The sequence below is a fragment of the Durio zibethinus genome, chromosome 12 (genome assembly GCF_047325235.1).
Source record: "Durio zibethinus cultivar Kanyao isolate XHJ-2024 chromosome 12, ASM4732523v1, whole genome shotgun sequence".
Lineage (NCBI taxonomy): Eukaryota > Viridiplantae > Streptophyta > Magnoliopsida > Malvales > Malvaceae > Durio > Durio zibethinus.
In genome coordinates, this window is record NC_143173.1 from 16,453,875 (window position 1) to 16,470,991 (window position 17,117).

A 17,117-nucleotide genomic window follows, 5' to 3' on the forward strand; every position below is an offset into this window, starting at 1 on the left:
ATGGGCGTTGAATGCTCACATTTTATTCATGCTTGGCTGTAATTGGTACTTTTGAGTCAGTGGGTTTTGGTGATATGGAGATTGTCATCCCCAGTGTTTCTTCCCTAACCTGGGATAGCCTTTTTGGAATTGATCCTTTCTATTAATAAAATTGTCATTGGTTGAACAAATATATAATATATAATATATTTACTCAGTTTACTAAAGCCAACTCTTCATTTTCCTACATATCGAAGAATTTTTATCCATAAATGAGTGAACAATTTTTATAATTTTAATAATTAAGAAGAGGTTATCGCAACCATAGAAAGATAAAAACTAGAATTCCAATTGAATACTTACGTGAAAGACCCATAACTTTTTTGTAAGTGACAGTTCCAAATGACACCAAACATGAACTGAGTATATTTTACACTCACAGTTTAGACCTCCTGTGGACAATCATAAAATTAGAACCATTTCTTCACTTTCCTATCAAAGATCCCAGGTCCATAAGTTGAGATAGAAACAGTCCAAAGAAGTGGAAACTGCAACCACACGAAGAGACAAATTGGAATGGCTGCTAGCAACACGATAGGAATCACTAGCTCTAATTGGCCCTTTAGCATGATAATAACTGTGGAGCAAAAAGCTACCATCATTGTCGCAATAGAAATGAAGAGGGCCAAAAGTCCGATAATCAATTTCGTGGGCAACGATGTGAGGAAATCATCTTTTGAATATCGTGATGTGAGGATGCCAACAAATACCAACACTGAAGTGGAAGAAGAAAAGAGAGAAACAGCATCCAAGATTATGAATAGCTTGAAAAGTTTTTTGGTTAAGAGTATGGGAATACCAGTGTCTTGATTGTTGCCTCCTGGAACGGTGAAAAGAGCAGCGAACGTAATGGTGATGATAAGAGTGCCAACAATCGTAGATGATTGTGCTATATCCTTCATCCATTGTTCCCCCTTTTTTACCAAGTTGGCATGAATTTGATCAAATACTTCATAAGGAGTTTTCCCGTTACCATTTTCACGTTCTTTAAATGCTGGTGGTACAATGCTTTCTACCTCCTGAATTCATAATTCATAATTCATAAATGAGAAATAGATATACAATAAGCCAAAAGATTTCTTAGGGTTTTTCTTTTTCATATTTATTTTCTAATTATACATAACATACTTGAGTGAATTACATATTTCATTGTTATGTCACCTTTTTCTAAACTTCAAATTTGTAGATAAAAAAATTCAACAATTTCAATTCATGAATAAAAATGAAACATTATAAAAACTAAAAGAACTAAAATTTTAAGTTTAATTTAGACTAAAGGTGCAATTCTTCAAAGATATGATGGATTATCAAAGAGAGAGAATGATGATGACCTTGAACCACTGTAGTTCTCTTTGCATTTGCAGAGCAGCTCCTGAGATTTGATCAAGCTTAAGCTGGGATTGGGGTTCTAGTTGCCCTGCCAAATGTAAAATATTATTACAATAGTTATCTCTGTAATTAGGAAAATCATACTTGAGAGCCTCTAGCCCATATATGAGGCTAAAAAGTTTTTCTTGTCGATATGCAACTGCGATATGGAAAATGGTTCTGTTGTCCTTGTCAACACTACCCAATAAATCTGGATTAGTTTTAATGATTTCGACAATAAACTCCGTCATCCCCCGCTGAGCAGCGTTGATGATTGCCTCAACCACTGAACTTTGATGAATTTCTTCAACATTTAAAGCAGATATCGAGTTAGAGATCAAAAGCAGAAGCTCATGTGCATAGAAATGGGTCTGCTTCAAATCATATATTTGCTTGATTCCTGCACAAATAAATATAGTTTTTAACTAACGAATTACTAGAATAGAAGAAATGGTTGCTAGAACAAGAGTTGAATATATATATATATATATATATATATATATATAAAACAAAAGGCCTTAAGCAATCAGGTAACACACCAAAGAGTTTCAAGAGAGATGACCGCAATCCATGTAGTTTCCCTTCCCCTGCAAGAGTGACCTTAATATATAAAAAGGAAATTTTATGTTATAAGAAAACCAAATGTTAAGAAATGAAGTGTGCTCTTATTTATTCAAGTGATGAAGAACATACCTTGCATCATGAAGTTTTTCGTTTCCTTTTGATCTTGTTGTTGGTGAGTATTTATACGAACGTTGTCATCACTAGACAAAACTTCGGATCGTTTCACCTTTAAACCTTCGACAATAATGAACTATTTTAGTTAGTATTTTTGTACATTCACCACTACTTTTATTTTCATAGGTGCAAACCCATTTATTTTTTAAGCGCTTTGTGCACATTTTCTTTGGGCTAAAATCAACTTTTGGGGCGGCCTAAACATTACACAAGTTTTAATTTTAGGATCTCATGTTGTATCAGTTTCATTCAATTTAGGCTTATTAGTAACGAACTTAACCATGAACCAATATTTAACCAAATTGAAAGACAATTTTTTATGCCACACGGATTTGTTTAACCACATGCAGTAAATGACGTGGCATGATATTATAACGGTAAATTTATTTCCAAAAAAATAGGGAATGGATTAAAAATAATAAAAACAAAATTGATTGTTTATCTCTATAAGGCATAACATATATTCGGCCTTATATGACAATAATTTCTCCATCCATAACATTAAAGATGTAGAGATTCGAGGAAGGTCGGGGTGTCCATGTGGCACCCCTCCATTCCTCCATTCTCTACTCTTTTTTTTTTTCATTTTTTTATTAATTTATATTTTTATTCTTTAATGTTTTTATTTGTTTTTTATTTTAAATTTTTTAGATGAATTTTATGAAAAAAAATCATTAGAAATAGGATAATAAAACAATCCGTATCTACTTGGTTTAATCCGTATTAATCTAACATAGGTGCATTTTTTTTACATCGAGATCAAATCAAATTTTTTTAAATGAAATCGGGTTGGAGATAGATTTAAGGTGCTCCACTTCATCTCAGGTGTTCACGTGACACCTCCCTCCTTCTTCCTTTTTTTTTTCATTTTCTTTGATTTTTATTATTTTTTTGTTTCCTTCTTATTTTTAATTTTTTTTTACATTTATTTTTTTATTAAATAAATTTTATAATAAAAAATAATTTAGATAGAGATGACAAAATAACATATATCCGATGGGTTTCAGTTTGTCTCGATTCAATTTACGCGTTTTCTTTTAATTCAAGATAATTGGATTGAGTTTTTTTCTTTTAAATCGAACTCAGGTCAAAGCAAAATTTTTGGTATTATACCTCAATCTTGATATATAAAAAATATATTTTATTATTTATTTAATTCTATATTTATATATATTTTTTATTTAAAAGTATTATCTAATACTTTAATTTAATAAATTCACGTGTCACCCTGTTTGATTTTTAAAATTTTATTTATTAGATAAATTGTATAAGAAAAAAAGTCAATGGATGTAAAGATGACCAAAACAACCTATGTACAATAAGTTTTGATTTGCCACTATCTAATCGATGTGTTTTTTTTCTCTTTAATAAAGATTGAGTTAGTTTTGCCTCTTTGAACTATTTAAATCAAGTCGAGATATATAAAAGAATATGTTTAATTATGTATTTAATTTATATTTATATATGTATTATATTAATAAAATATTATTTAATAGCTTATTGTAATAAAAATAAGTTATAATTTGTATTTAATAGCTTATTGATAAAAATATTATTTAATAGCTTATTTTAATAAACTGAAATTTTGTAATTTTTGTTTTTTGTTTTCCTTCATAAAATTTACTCAAAAAATCTATTCAAGTAATAAAGATTGTTCATATATTTCTTTTAATTCACTTAGTGAACGTCCATAAGAAAACCACATACTAGGTATTTGTTAGATTTCGAATTCACATTACATTGAGTTTGAATAATTTTAAGTTCAAATTATTCTATAGTTGAATCAATCATTTTCGATTTAGATTGTCTTGAGTTCCAACTAGATTTGGATTAGGATGAAACTAAAAGGGTAATTAAATTTTCATAAAAATTAGTTATTTTAATTTTTAGTTTTAATTTTGGGTTATTATTGATTTAGATATATTATAATGATTTTAGGGACTGCTAGACGAATTTTAAAAAATTAAATCAAAACTTGAGGAGTCGTCATTAATTTTTTTGGTTAAATATGATTGATCATCTAAAAAGTTAATCATCTAAAAATTGAATCAATCATTTTCAATTTAGATTTTCTTGAGTTCCAACTAGATTTGGATTAGGATAAAAATAAAAGGGTAATTAAATTTTCATAAAAACTAGTTATTTTAATTTTTGGTTTTAAGTTTGGGTTATTGTTGGTTTGGATCTATTATAACGATTTTAGGGACCGCTAGACAAATTTTAAGAAATCAAATCGAAACTTGGGGAGTCGTCATTAATATTTTTTGTTAAATATGATTGTTCATCTAAAAAGTTTATTTTTTTAATAAAATATTAAAAGTTAATTAATAATTATTAAAAATTACAATTTTTAGTCTGCAAAAACAAAGTTAGGTTCGAGAGTATAATTATACATGAAGATGGATTAAACCCCTACAATAGCCATTTTAAAAACAATGTCAATTGATCATATGTTATCTTTTTGCTTTGATAGAAATTGTCTTAATTTAGATATTTAAAACAATTTCTTTAATTTTTTATTTTTTGCAAAAAATCTTTTTAAAACCTTTTACTTAGGAATAAAATAAAAGTCTTCATTTTCGAATATTTTGTAAATTCTCCAACATCTAAGCAGAATTTCAAAAAATAATCCTCCATTTAGGACTCTCATAATCATTCTCAAAATTTGGCATAATATTTCTTCATAATAATAATTGTTGAGAAATCCGAAAAATTATCTAGATAGGATCTCAAAAATTATTCTCACTTAGAAACATTAGTTTTTATTTTTAAAAATCATTTTTTAAATCTTTATTTTATCTCTTCACATTTATTACCAACTATGATGCACGTAATACCATATATGAAATAAATGACATCAATAAAAATAAAACAATGCAAACAACCAATTTCATTTCATTCTTTTCAAATCTTTTATTTTTATATTTCTTATCATTATTTCTTTGACAAAATATTTAGAAATAAAATATTAAATGTTAAAAAAAAATTCCTCAATTCCTTAATATCTAGGTGGAATTTAGGATAATTGATCATTTCATTAAAGAATTTGATAATAATTATTTTAAATAAAAATATTATTTCTTAGTAAAAATAATCATTTAAAATTCCTCCAATATCTAATTAGGATTTCCAAAATTATTTTTACTTAGAAATACTTTCTAATTTTTTTTTTCTTTCCAAACAATGATGAAAATTATTTCATTAAAAAAAATTTTACTCAAGCATTCACATTTTTATTTTAGTTAATACACCATTCTTTTAAAGCAAGCAAATGAAATAAAAATAAAAATAACAAAAAAATTTGAAAATAGCAAGCCCACATTCGTAAAAATAGTAGTATACCTCACTTTGGTTTTTATCCAAACCAAGAATTGAGGCCCAATTTTTTATGGATTGTAGGCCAATTGGGTTGGGCTTGTCTGATATGGGTTGTAGGTCAGGTCATATCAAGGCCAACAACAGCCAGTTCGGGTCAAGGGAAATTGAGTCAAGTTGACCTGCTTAGTTCTTTCTTTTTTTAATAACTATAAGACATTGTTTTTTTTTTTCAATTCATTTCCTTCCTTCTTAAATAAAATTCTCAATTCCCCTCCAAAAAATAAATCAAATAGCCATCCACTTATACCAAGTTTTCAGCGACCTGAATGCGGGTCTTACTTTCAACCTAAAATTTCCCTAAATACTCTCCTTAGCCTTTTTGTCACAAACTCGAGCTTGGATTTCCCAAAATCAACCTCTAAAACCCATTTCTAAACTTTGAGACTGGAACTTCAAACCGTCAAAAACCACATTTGTTGCCATTCAATACTTCTAAAATTTTAGTATGTTGTTGCCTTCTTCCCCTTTGTCCTTTTCACCTTTTGGATCTCTCGAAAGCCTCTCAACACCATAAACCACCCCATGTTGCTGCTACTCCTACCGTCATTTTCAGCCTAGAAAACATCCCTTTCTCCCATTTGTTTTATGAACTTGAAAAGTCCTCCCCTAAGACACCTTTAGAATCTTAAAAATTTTCTTGATTGAAATTCTTTCCTTTCATTTCTTGATTTTGGCTTTTTTTTTTAGTGTTGATGTTACTATTCCTCACTCCAAGGGATTTGTTTGATTTTTCTTGTTTTTATTTTGTTTTTAAGTTATTGAGGTAGTACGATTGATTTACAATAAGGTGTGGCTGCTGGGACTTTTTAGGGGTATTGACATGGGGCTGTCAATGTGGTGCTTGATGGTTTCGACTAGTTACTATTAGGTTGATTTTGAGAAGGTTGTTAGTGGTGGTTTTTTCCTTTGGTAAGGGATGTTTTGGTGGGTGCTTGGTGGTGAAGCTGATGGTAGTGTTGTTGGGTGAGATCTTATAGTTAATGGTGGTGTAACAGTAAAGCATTAAAGGTATTTGGGTATGAAGGAAAGGAGAATTGTTGTTTTGATTATAAGTAATGTAGGTAGTTTAGAATGTCGTACATCCCACATTGAATAGAAAGATTTAATTATTGATGAACAAAATCAATTTTTACATTAATTTTATTCATATTTTAAATAATTATGTTTGAATAGAAATAATTATCTTATGACAAATAGTCATAATTATTTAAATATAAATAGATTATTATTCATAAAGGTCATGATTATACAAAATGTCATAATCATCTGAATAGAAGTTTATGTCTGTTTATTCATTATAAATAAATCTTTTAGCATAACTATTTTCACTATTTCTAATTAGAGAGTTTGAGGCTTTGTTGTATCCTAAAGACATAATTACCTTTAAGAAAATATTCTTCACACCTCAAAACTAAAATTTTTATTTGTTATTTCTCTGCTCTTATTTATTTTTTCTAACAATTTAAAGGCAATTACAAAAAAATTATATTTTGCATAAGGAAGATACAAGGAAAAGAAATTGGCATGATTTAAAGATTAATATTAGAGAAGGCTCAAGGTGTCAAAAGATTAACGTTTCTATGGACCAAAATATTAATTTTCATAAAAATCTTCATTAAAGGTATGTATTTTATTTCTTGCATAATTGTTGATAAAATGATTGACTGAATGAGATAAACACATTAATAATTTATTTCATTAGTGTGTAAAGTCAAAACACAATATGCAAAATATTGATTACATTGCATAAGTTTAGGCATATACTGAAATTGACTCCACAATTGGGTTTAATGAATTTTATTATATTTGTTTGAAAAATCGATGCTTATAAAGACTAAGATAAGAAATAGCCTAAAAACATAAAAGAGAAAGACATGAATTAATTTATGACTAAAAGAATTATCACTTGTTATTAAATAACCAATTAAATTGGGTTCTAATGGAATGACCAATTGTTTAATTATCATGTCTTAGTTATATATAGAACAGGCAAATTGTCTCATGATTTCTATAAAAATAATTAGAAATGAGTAAAGGAATTTACTATGAGAAATTAGATGCAAGTAGAGAATATGTAAAAAAAATAAGATTTAGTTACAAGATTAGTTTTATTGTTAAATCATGGCACCAAAATTGAGATAATAAGTTAAGTCAAGTTATTTGTATGATTCTATTTTTATTGGTCATTTATAAATCAAATGTTGATATATATATATATTTAAAATTTATTGTTCGTTCAAATTTTGACTAGTGTTTAATTTTCATGAAAACCAATTAAACTTAAATTGATATATGTGAATAATTATTATTAAGATATGGTGTTTCATTGATTAATTGGTGGATAATAAATCAAATAATGATTATTATCAGAAACATGGGTAGTGTGACATATATTTTGCCTACTGGGTGTATTACACTAGAAGTAATTTTACAAAATAAAACTTTTTTGTAAACAATCACAAAATGAAAATTATAAAAAGCCATCAAAGAGTTAATCAACGGTTACAAAAAAATATTGTTGTTTTTTGCATATGAGATATTGATAAAATGAAAAGGCATGCCATTAGAAAATATTGAAGCATTTATCAGTTACTAGCATTTTGGAGGATGCTCATCAATGTCTAAATAGGAATGTTTATAAATTATAAAAAAAACATGCAAATTCAATGTTTCAAAGGAACCAATACATGCATGTATTTAATTTCATTTTGTGATGGCATGGAGAATATTGGTACAATTTATCATATATAACGAAAATGAACTAAATGTGATGAAATTTTTTTTCATATACATATAAGAAAGATATGGACTATGGAGATAGAATGACATCATCCAATTAATACATTATTGGTTAAAGACAATGAAAATATTTTTGCTTATTGTACCTAGAAAAATGGCTTTTTGCAAGCTGTTAAAATGAAAAGTGAATAAGTTTTCAAGATTTTCAATAGTTTTATGACAATGGCAAAGATGTGGTTAGTTATATACCATATTAACATATGGGCTTAGATAATAATATTGGTTTGTGAAAGCCGTAAGCCTTAGAGTTGGCCAATCAATGATTTTACCGATACAAATTAATCACGAGTTTTTGCATGAAATATAAGTAGAACTCATATTATAATTATTGTTTATACTATTTTATGAAAATGATTCTTTGGATTCATGTTTCATAACTTGTATTGATATGGTGATCTAGATATGAATATATTGGTCACAAAATGATTGTGAAAGTATTTGAATTGGAGTTAAATATACTATGGACTCTTATTGTATATAGGCATATTGGTCCTATAAGTAAAGTTTGAATTTATTATATATCAAAAAATGTTATAACCAATTAAAAGTGATAAATAACAGAAATATATATATATATGCTACACAATGGTGGAGAAATAAAGTTCTTACAAAATTTTGAAATCAAGTTCAAAGGTCTTAATAATCATGAATTTAGAGTTAGCCATTGAACAATTACTATATGTATTGAAAACTCATGATAACATTTGAGATAGTTGATTTTCACTAAAAGCCATCATTATAAATGAGATAACTTTAATAGCCAAATCTACATGATTTGTAGGTATGAGGCAGATTATTATGGTTGCTTAGAATAGCCATAAACCAAAATTGATGCTATAATCTTGATCACGTTGTGGTAATTTTTTGTTATGTATATAGTCTAATTCATTAATTGTACAAATGATTTATCATCTATGATTTTATATAGAGAAAATTTTAAAGTATATTTACTTTGAAAGCCATGAGTGATTCAAAGATCTTGTGAATTTGAAAACTTTTATAATAACAAAAAGAATGCTATTTGATTCATTTAGGTGATGGAAATGGTTTTGTTCATGGTAATAAAAAATTATTAATAGTATCCATGATGAAATAGATTCATATAAATATTTATGAATTAACATAAAAGTCTTAAAAAGAGACTTTAGAAGCATGATTATACTTGAAATATGCTTATTGATGTAAACTCTTGTATTGAGTTAAAATATAAAAGTTTTAGAACTTTTATTGAAATATTAAGATATTAGTTAGTTATCTTTCACTAAGAATGGATTTTGAGGCCTTCTACTTTAAAAAAAAAAAACACTAAATAGTGAAAGATGAATGAAATGGCAACTTGATTAAGTATATATGATATCTTGATAATTGAATGAGATATTCTTTAATAAAAGAATACATACTTGCACGTGTTGGGGGTGATAAGAATCAAAAGAAATAAATATTGCCACCATAGTGTTGTAAGATTTTAGTATAATTTTGTAAGCAAATTATACAAGCTAATAAGTTTAGACACTTATTAAAGTCATAAAAAGGTTTTTTAAAATTTTAAAAGGACTAAAATCATTTAGTTTATTCATTGAGTTTATCCAATTGTACTAGGAGTATAAGGGTATTAAAAATATATAAAAGTATGAAAATAGAATGGTTGAAATTAATAAATATAGAGTTGTGGCCATAACCAAAACCAACTATTTCTTAAAATGATAAGAATAAGGCAACAATATCTGAAGCATATAAATGATATACAAAATAAAAAGTTAGGACATATTAGCCTAAAGTGATTATATTAGAGATTCAATTTCAAGTAGGGGTAATTAACATAAAAGAAAATTGAATTTCAAGATATTTTGTTAGTAGTACTACAAGTAGAATGGATTTAAACCCTTACTATTAGACACCAATAGTGAAAACCCAACTTTGAATTAGTAACCTCTAATTACAAAGTTTTTGGGTAAAAACAAGTTATTATCATATGTCTATTAAGCACTAGTAAAATTCATTCAAATTTTAGAAACTAGTGTGATCCATTACGTGGGGAGGATGAGTTTTTATACTTTTAATGGAGTTTTAAATGTCCAAAGCAATGAAGATATAATGAAAACTCTACTTATATAAACATAGAAGTGATGTTGCTTCAACAAGAAAAATTGAGGTCTTTCTTGTAAATATTTATGAATAAGATAAGCATATGGTCATAATAGTACTAAAAGCAGTTATAAATCCTCTGACAAAGAATAAATAAGTATTATGTGTGTTATATATTCAATTCTAACACTAAAAGTTGAGGTTTAATCTGTGAATACCATCAACTTCATTAAAATTTTAAGATATATACGTTAATTGAATGTTTAAATTGAGAGATATCTTCTTGTATTTATAATATTTATTTGTGTGAAAAGTTAAAGAGTAAGCACTAACATTTCAAATTAGTGAGGGATTGTTGGTAGTTTAGAATGTGGTACATCTCACATTGGATAGAAATATTGAATTATTGGTGAATAAAATTAATTTTTGTACTAATTTTATTCATATTTTAAATAATTATGTATGAACAAAAATAATTATTATATGATAAATGGTCATAACTATTTGAATATAAATAGATTATTATTCATAAAGGTCATGATTTTACAAAAGGTCATAAACATCTTAATAAAAGTTTATGTCTGTTCATTCATTATAAATAAATACTTTAGCACATAACTATTTTTTACTACTTCTAATTCGAGAGTTTGAAGATTTGTTGTATCCTAAAAGCATAATTGCCTTTAAGAAAATGTTCTTCATGCCTTAAAGCCAAAATTCTTTTCTATTATTTCTCTTCTCTTATTTATTTTTCTAATAAGTAAAGAGGGTAATAGCTTTGAGTTTGTGTTGGTTTGAAGGTTTGTCAGTGTGAAGGGGTTTTAAATAGTGCTATGGTGGTAAGAGATGGAAAATATGAGCTATTCTTGGTGGAGTTAGAGCTGTTCTAAAAAGGATTTCAGCAAATGTTTTTGTGGTTAAGAGGCTCAATGTAAAAAGAACAAGGATTGAAAATTTTTGCTTCCCCCCTTATGTGAATTTTCCTTTTTGAATTCCCCCTATAGTTGTGAATTGTTGGATTTTTTTATAACATCAAAGTTCTGATCGAAGGATATGTGAATTCAATTTCTTTTGAACTATTACATGTTACAGCAATGGCATTGTTGCATTTTAGGAGGTGTAACTTGTATTTTGGGATATTAGGCATTTCATTAATGTATGCTAGAAGTTAATAGAGAAAATGGGTGGTGAAAACCAAAAAGCTAAAAATAGGCATGAAAACTAGGGAGAAAAAACGTTAGGCAGAGGCTACCATTTGGCCTTCTCTTTCTTTTATGCTTTTTTTATTTTTCTTTATTAATTCAATTTTATTAATGTAATAGATTCTAATAACATAAATTTGGGCTTTAAAGTTGAATTTGGACTCATAATTGAGCCTTGGGCTTTTATTGGACCTTTCAAGCCCAAGTGATTGAACTTAAATTAATCCAAAATTGAATTGAATTGGACTTTAAACTATACAAAATGGTCAAAAAATGATTAATTTGAAACAAGTCCAAATGAACTCATTCTTATTAAAATGCTTAAGGTTAGTCCAAATCAAAACGTTAAGATCAAGCCTAAAAATTCAACAAACTCAAATTAACCTGAACAAAATTAGGTGTCTACATAATCATATCAATGTGAAATATAAGTTATTTTGAGTTTGGAATGTTTTAGTTTGGATTCTTTCAAATTTTATATTATCTCAAATATAAGTCATTTTAGATTTAAATTTACTCAAATTTAGATCTTTGACTTTTTGGTCAATTAGGATTTGGTCCAGTTTATAGGTGTAAATGATACATTAATACTCGCAAGCTACTCGGGTTTGATTTGAATAAAACTCAAATTCGACTCGATTATTATCGAGTCGAGCTTGAGCTCGAGTAGCTCAACTTACTGATCGAGCCAAGTTTAAGCATTTTAATAACTAGCTCAAGTATCTTGTGAGCATAATTGAGCTTTTATATTTAATATATATTTTTTATTTTAATTAATAAAATATCTCAAACTCGAGTTCGAGCACAAATAATCAAGTTTTTATCGAATATAAGAATCGAGCTTATTTTTATATGTTAATCGAGTCTAATCGAATAAGCTCGAGTAGCTTGATTTCTATCTCGAGTCAAGCTTGAGCTAAAAAAATAAAATTTGATCTAGTTCGAACCTAGTTGAGTCTCGAATTTCGAATCGAGCTCGAGCTCCAGCTTAATACTGTATTAGTTCAAACTCGATCGATTGCACCCCTAGTCCAGTTTGAATAATTTTGGGTGAGTTTTCAGGTTTGGATTCAGTTTGTACCTACAATATCCTATAATATCCATAGTTCTTTATAAGATTATTGTTAAATAGGATTTAACCCAAAAAATGTTAATTATAGGAAAAGAACATTCATGTTATTTATTTGTCCCATATCTACTTTAGAAATAAATTGAACAAATTCATCATTGAAAATTAAGTAATGAATTTTTAGTTTTATAAAATTAAGTACTAAATTTATTATATAAAAGTCTTTTGGTATGTTTCATTTTATTACTTCAACTTTCATTCTGTCATCCATTTTAATACCTAAGACTAATATTGTTAATTAATTTGTTGATGCTACATGAGCATCCAATAAGATACTAACACATGTCACAAAATATAGTCAAAGTTACATAATCAATTACCATATCAATATTAAAAAAAATTTCTAAAAAAATTTTAAAAAGATTTTAAAAGTTAAAAATTTAAAATTTTGATCTAAAAAAATCAAAAAATTCTACAAAAATTGATAAAAATAAAAATTTTAATAAATAAAATATTTTTAAAATTCAAACAGATTCAGTAAACTTAAACAATTGAAAATAAAAAAAAATACAATTTTCAATGAAAATTTAAAAATTTTTAAAAATTGTGATTTTTTAATTTTATGAATTTTTTTGAATCTTACAATTTGAAAATTTTATATATTTTATTAATTTTTCATTTTTTATTTTTGTTAAATTTTTAATTTTTTAAATTAATTTTAAATTTTTAGAATTTTTGAAAAAATTTAAGAAATTTTTTAAAAATTTTCAAGTTTTTAGAAACTTTTAGATTTTTGTAGTTTTCTTTTTTTTTTCAAAAAATTTTAGATTTTTTAAAAAAAAATTTATAAGTTTTTGTGAATCTTTTTTTGAATTTAAAAAAATTATTTTGATTAAAATTTCTTTTTTTTTTAATTTTTCAAAAAAAATTCGATGTTTTATTGAAATTTTGAGAAATTTTGAATATTTTATGTTTTAATAATTTTTTAATTTTTATAATTTCAAAAGAAATTCTTTTTTTAATATTTTATAAGTTTTAAAAATATTTTAGATTTTTGAAAAGATTTTTTAGAAAATTTTTTTAATGCTAACATGGTAATTGATAAAGTGGCACTAACTAAATTTTTTAATACATGTTAATATCTTATTGGATATTCATGCCATGTCAGCTAGTTGATTAACAGTATTAGTCTAAGATACTAAAATAGATGTAGAATGAAAGTTCGAATATTAAATTGATAATTTTATTTCTTTAAGTACGAAATTGATAAAAAAGTATATAGTAAAGTGGCTATTTTTATATTTAACCCAAAATAAAATGCTAAGTAAAATTTTTATTAATCCTTTATAAGAACCAGATATTATTTTATAATTATTTTCAATCGGTAAAAATAAAAAAGGAAAAGAATAAATTGTTATAAGTAAAAATATGAAATTAATGCAATTAGATAATATATTTTCCTTAAATAAATTTGACTTAATACATTAAGAAGCTAGAGGCTACTTATCATTTTCAACACTTAAATTTTAAACTCTTCAATTAAGTGGTTTTAAAAAAACGCTTGATAATCAAGTGAATTCTTAAACTGTTTTCAAAATATCAATAAGCTCTAGATCTTTTATTATAGGAAATTAAGATTATAAATTTTTATTTAATTGTAATTATATTTATTAAATCTTAAAATCAATGAATAATGTCCAATTGATGAAATTTATAAAATAACTTTTTCTCAAATATTTATCATTTAGTACATTCAAATAAATCTAAAGAAGCACTTTCTAGAAATTGAATCATCTAACTAAAAAAGTTAACAATTAATTAAATATTTTAGATACTAATTATAATAAAATAAAAGTTAATAACTTTAATTTCATATGATAAAATATTAAAAACTCATTTCTATTTTTTAGTAAAGTTAGAAGACTTTTTGAGCATTTTTTTTTTACTTTTATTTTTATTTTTTTAAAAAGGATTATCTTGATTAACAAGAAATTGGATAGAAAGCTAATTTGATAGTGAAATAGAGAGAAGTGATACTCACGAGAATAGATCATGCGTTGCCAAAATGAGAGCCCACTGCTGCTAAGGAATGCAGAATGTTGACGAGACAATGCTAAAACAGCATTCCATTGATTGTTGGTCTTAGCAAATGCTAACCTTGGGCAACGACGAAGCATATCCAAAGCAACATCTGATGAAATTAAGACATTAAAAAAAAAAAAACTTATATACTCTATTACAATATATTAGTTTTCATTCCACTAATTCAATTTCATGAGAATTAACATAAAATTTTAACGTGGTTTAATTACAATTACAAATTTCAATTGAAATTAGATTAATTAATAAAAAAATTATATCTAATTAAAATAAGGATTTTATGATTATAATTAAACCATGTCAAAATTTATGATAACTTTCACAACTCCACAAGATATATTAAATAAGAAAGAAAGGGGTTTTATTAGTATTTACCAAACAATTTGCTGTCAACACACCAACAGAGGAACGACAGTGCTTGAGTTTGATTTTCTGGTGAGAGTAGATATGCTGGTGTAGTCTCGTTATAAAGGTAGTGAGCTATATCTTTATGGCCTCTCTGACAAGCCAAAACAAGTGGAATAACTCCTACTTCGTTATCTGGAATAGTAAGCAATTCCTCGTTCTTTCTGATCAAGCTTTCGGCAATCATGGTGTTTCCAGGGGACATGGCGGCAAAGTGAAGAGCTGTACGACCCCAGTGATCTTGTATTTTCACGTCTTCTTCCGACATGTAGCGTAGCAGTTCATCAACCATGACCAAGTTACCTACCGTGACTGCAAAATGAAGGGGCTTGCGCTCGGTGTTCACAAATATTTTGGCATTGACTAAATGCGGGTTCTCCTTTAAGAGACGGAACGTGTTTTCCAAGTCACTTCTGCTAATAGACTTGACCAATTCCAAAGTATGAGTGCGTTCAACAACCACGGCCATTGTCACCAATTACAATATCATGAGTTTAGATAGAAAAAGAATCACACATCCTATAATTTCAAGAATTATATATTTTCCGTGTAATCTTAAAAAAAACTGATTTTATATCCGAACACAATCTTAATTTTTTTGCCTTCAAAAATAAATTAATTGGTGTTACAAAATTGCTTTGTTTAAACATATTTATTGAATGATCCTGAAATGTTATTTGGAATTTTTATATATCTACTTAATTTTTTATATACATCAGCAGCACAAAAAAATTAATATTACAATTTAAATTGATTTTTATCAAAAAGATGTTATTAAAAAAATACTCTATTAATAAATAATATTAATAGAATTCGATACTAATTTTTTAACGCTATTCCATTGCAAGTAGAATACCCATGTTGCCTGGCATATAGATTAAGAAACAATTTGACAGATTTTTTAAATATATTATATATATATATATATATTTTACAACACTTATGATTGAAAATGAAATATCGTTAAATTTTATTCTAATTAAATAATTTCATCCATATTTTGCGAAACCTTGTTTTCCTTTAAAAAATGTGAACAAATTATTTTACAAAACAAATAACTTTTATCATGCTATCGTTTGGTACCTTATGTTTCATATATGTTTCATACTAATTTTAATTTAACGGAATATTTATTCTTAGACCAAATAATATTTTTGTGTAATCAACCAAATACTATTATTTATAATCCCTACAACTATAAAAGATACTGGAAAGGATTGTTTGGGCTAAGCTCAAATTCAAGTCTGCGTAACATATAAATCATTTTCTTTCTACTAAATCAAGAGATGGTTGGCTTTAGTGCATAAAAATTAAAGTTTGTAGTGGAAAATAATCAGTCAAAGAATTGTTTTAAAATAAAATAAAATAATTTTATATTTAATACATTATCTGTCTATAAATTTTATATATAATTATTGCATCTCACCTTATTAATGTCCAGCTGTTTTATCAAAATTAAATACTATTTGGTGTAATTTATATATTTAAATGCAATGAGATGTTTATGATGAAGACAAAAATGCCCTTAGCTGTTCTTGGTTGAAAACTTGTCTGTGAGAAGTACCCACAGCCCCTCCCAAATAACCACCAGCTCTCTGCCACCACTACACCACCATGAGTCCCCAAAAGCCACCAATTTTTCCATAAAAACCACCATGCTCCGCCTGCTCACCCATCTAAACAATTCATACTCAAAACGACTAATTGGTCTCAAACTACTATTTTTCTTGTACTTCCAAGAAAGGATATATAAATTCTTTCCTAGCTCTCAATCTCTGATTCTTTTTCCTAGGCTTTTTATTAATGTTTCTTTTCTTTTAACAAGAGAGAGAGAGAAGGAAACCTGGTCGCGTTAGCGCATCTTCAGCTGGCATAGGCGTTATCGCATCTTCAGCTGGCATAGGCGGCTGTTGGCACTTTTGGGCCAAAGTTTT

At 26.7% G+C, this 17,117-nt stretch overlaps 1 protein-coding gene across 4 annotated transcripts; it reads right to left on the reverse strand.

Moving 5' to 3' along the window:
- Positions 1–306: 306 nt before the first annotated feature.
- Positions 307–15,671, reverse strand: LOC111297652 (uncharacterized). Of its 4 annotated transcripts, none has more exons than XM_089741652.1 (7): positions 15,154–15,671; positions 14,720–14,869; positions 2,101–2,205; positions 1,947–1,994; positions 1,371–1,807; positions 839–1,058; positions 307–527 (listed from the first exon to the last, which is right to left on the reverse strand). In XM_089741652.1, exons 1-7 carry the CDS (start codon positions 15,650–15,652, stop codon positions 475–477), a joined length of 1,512 nt encoding a protein of 503 aa, XP_089597778.1. In that variant the 5' UTR covers positions 15,653–15,671; the 3' UTR covers positions 307–474. The 4 variants fall into 4 exon arrangements, with proteins under 4 accessions (XP_089597778.1, XP_089597777.1, XP_089597776.1 ...); XM_089741651.1 differs by having other exon boundaries at positions 307–1,058; positions 1,371–1,456; positions 1,610–1,807; positions 15,154–15,670; XM_089741650.1 differs by having other exon boundaries at positions 307–754; positions 15,154–15,670.
- Between the last annotated feature and the right edge of the window lie 1,446 nt (positions 15,672–17,117).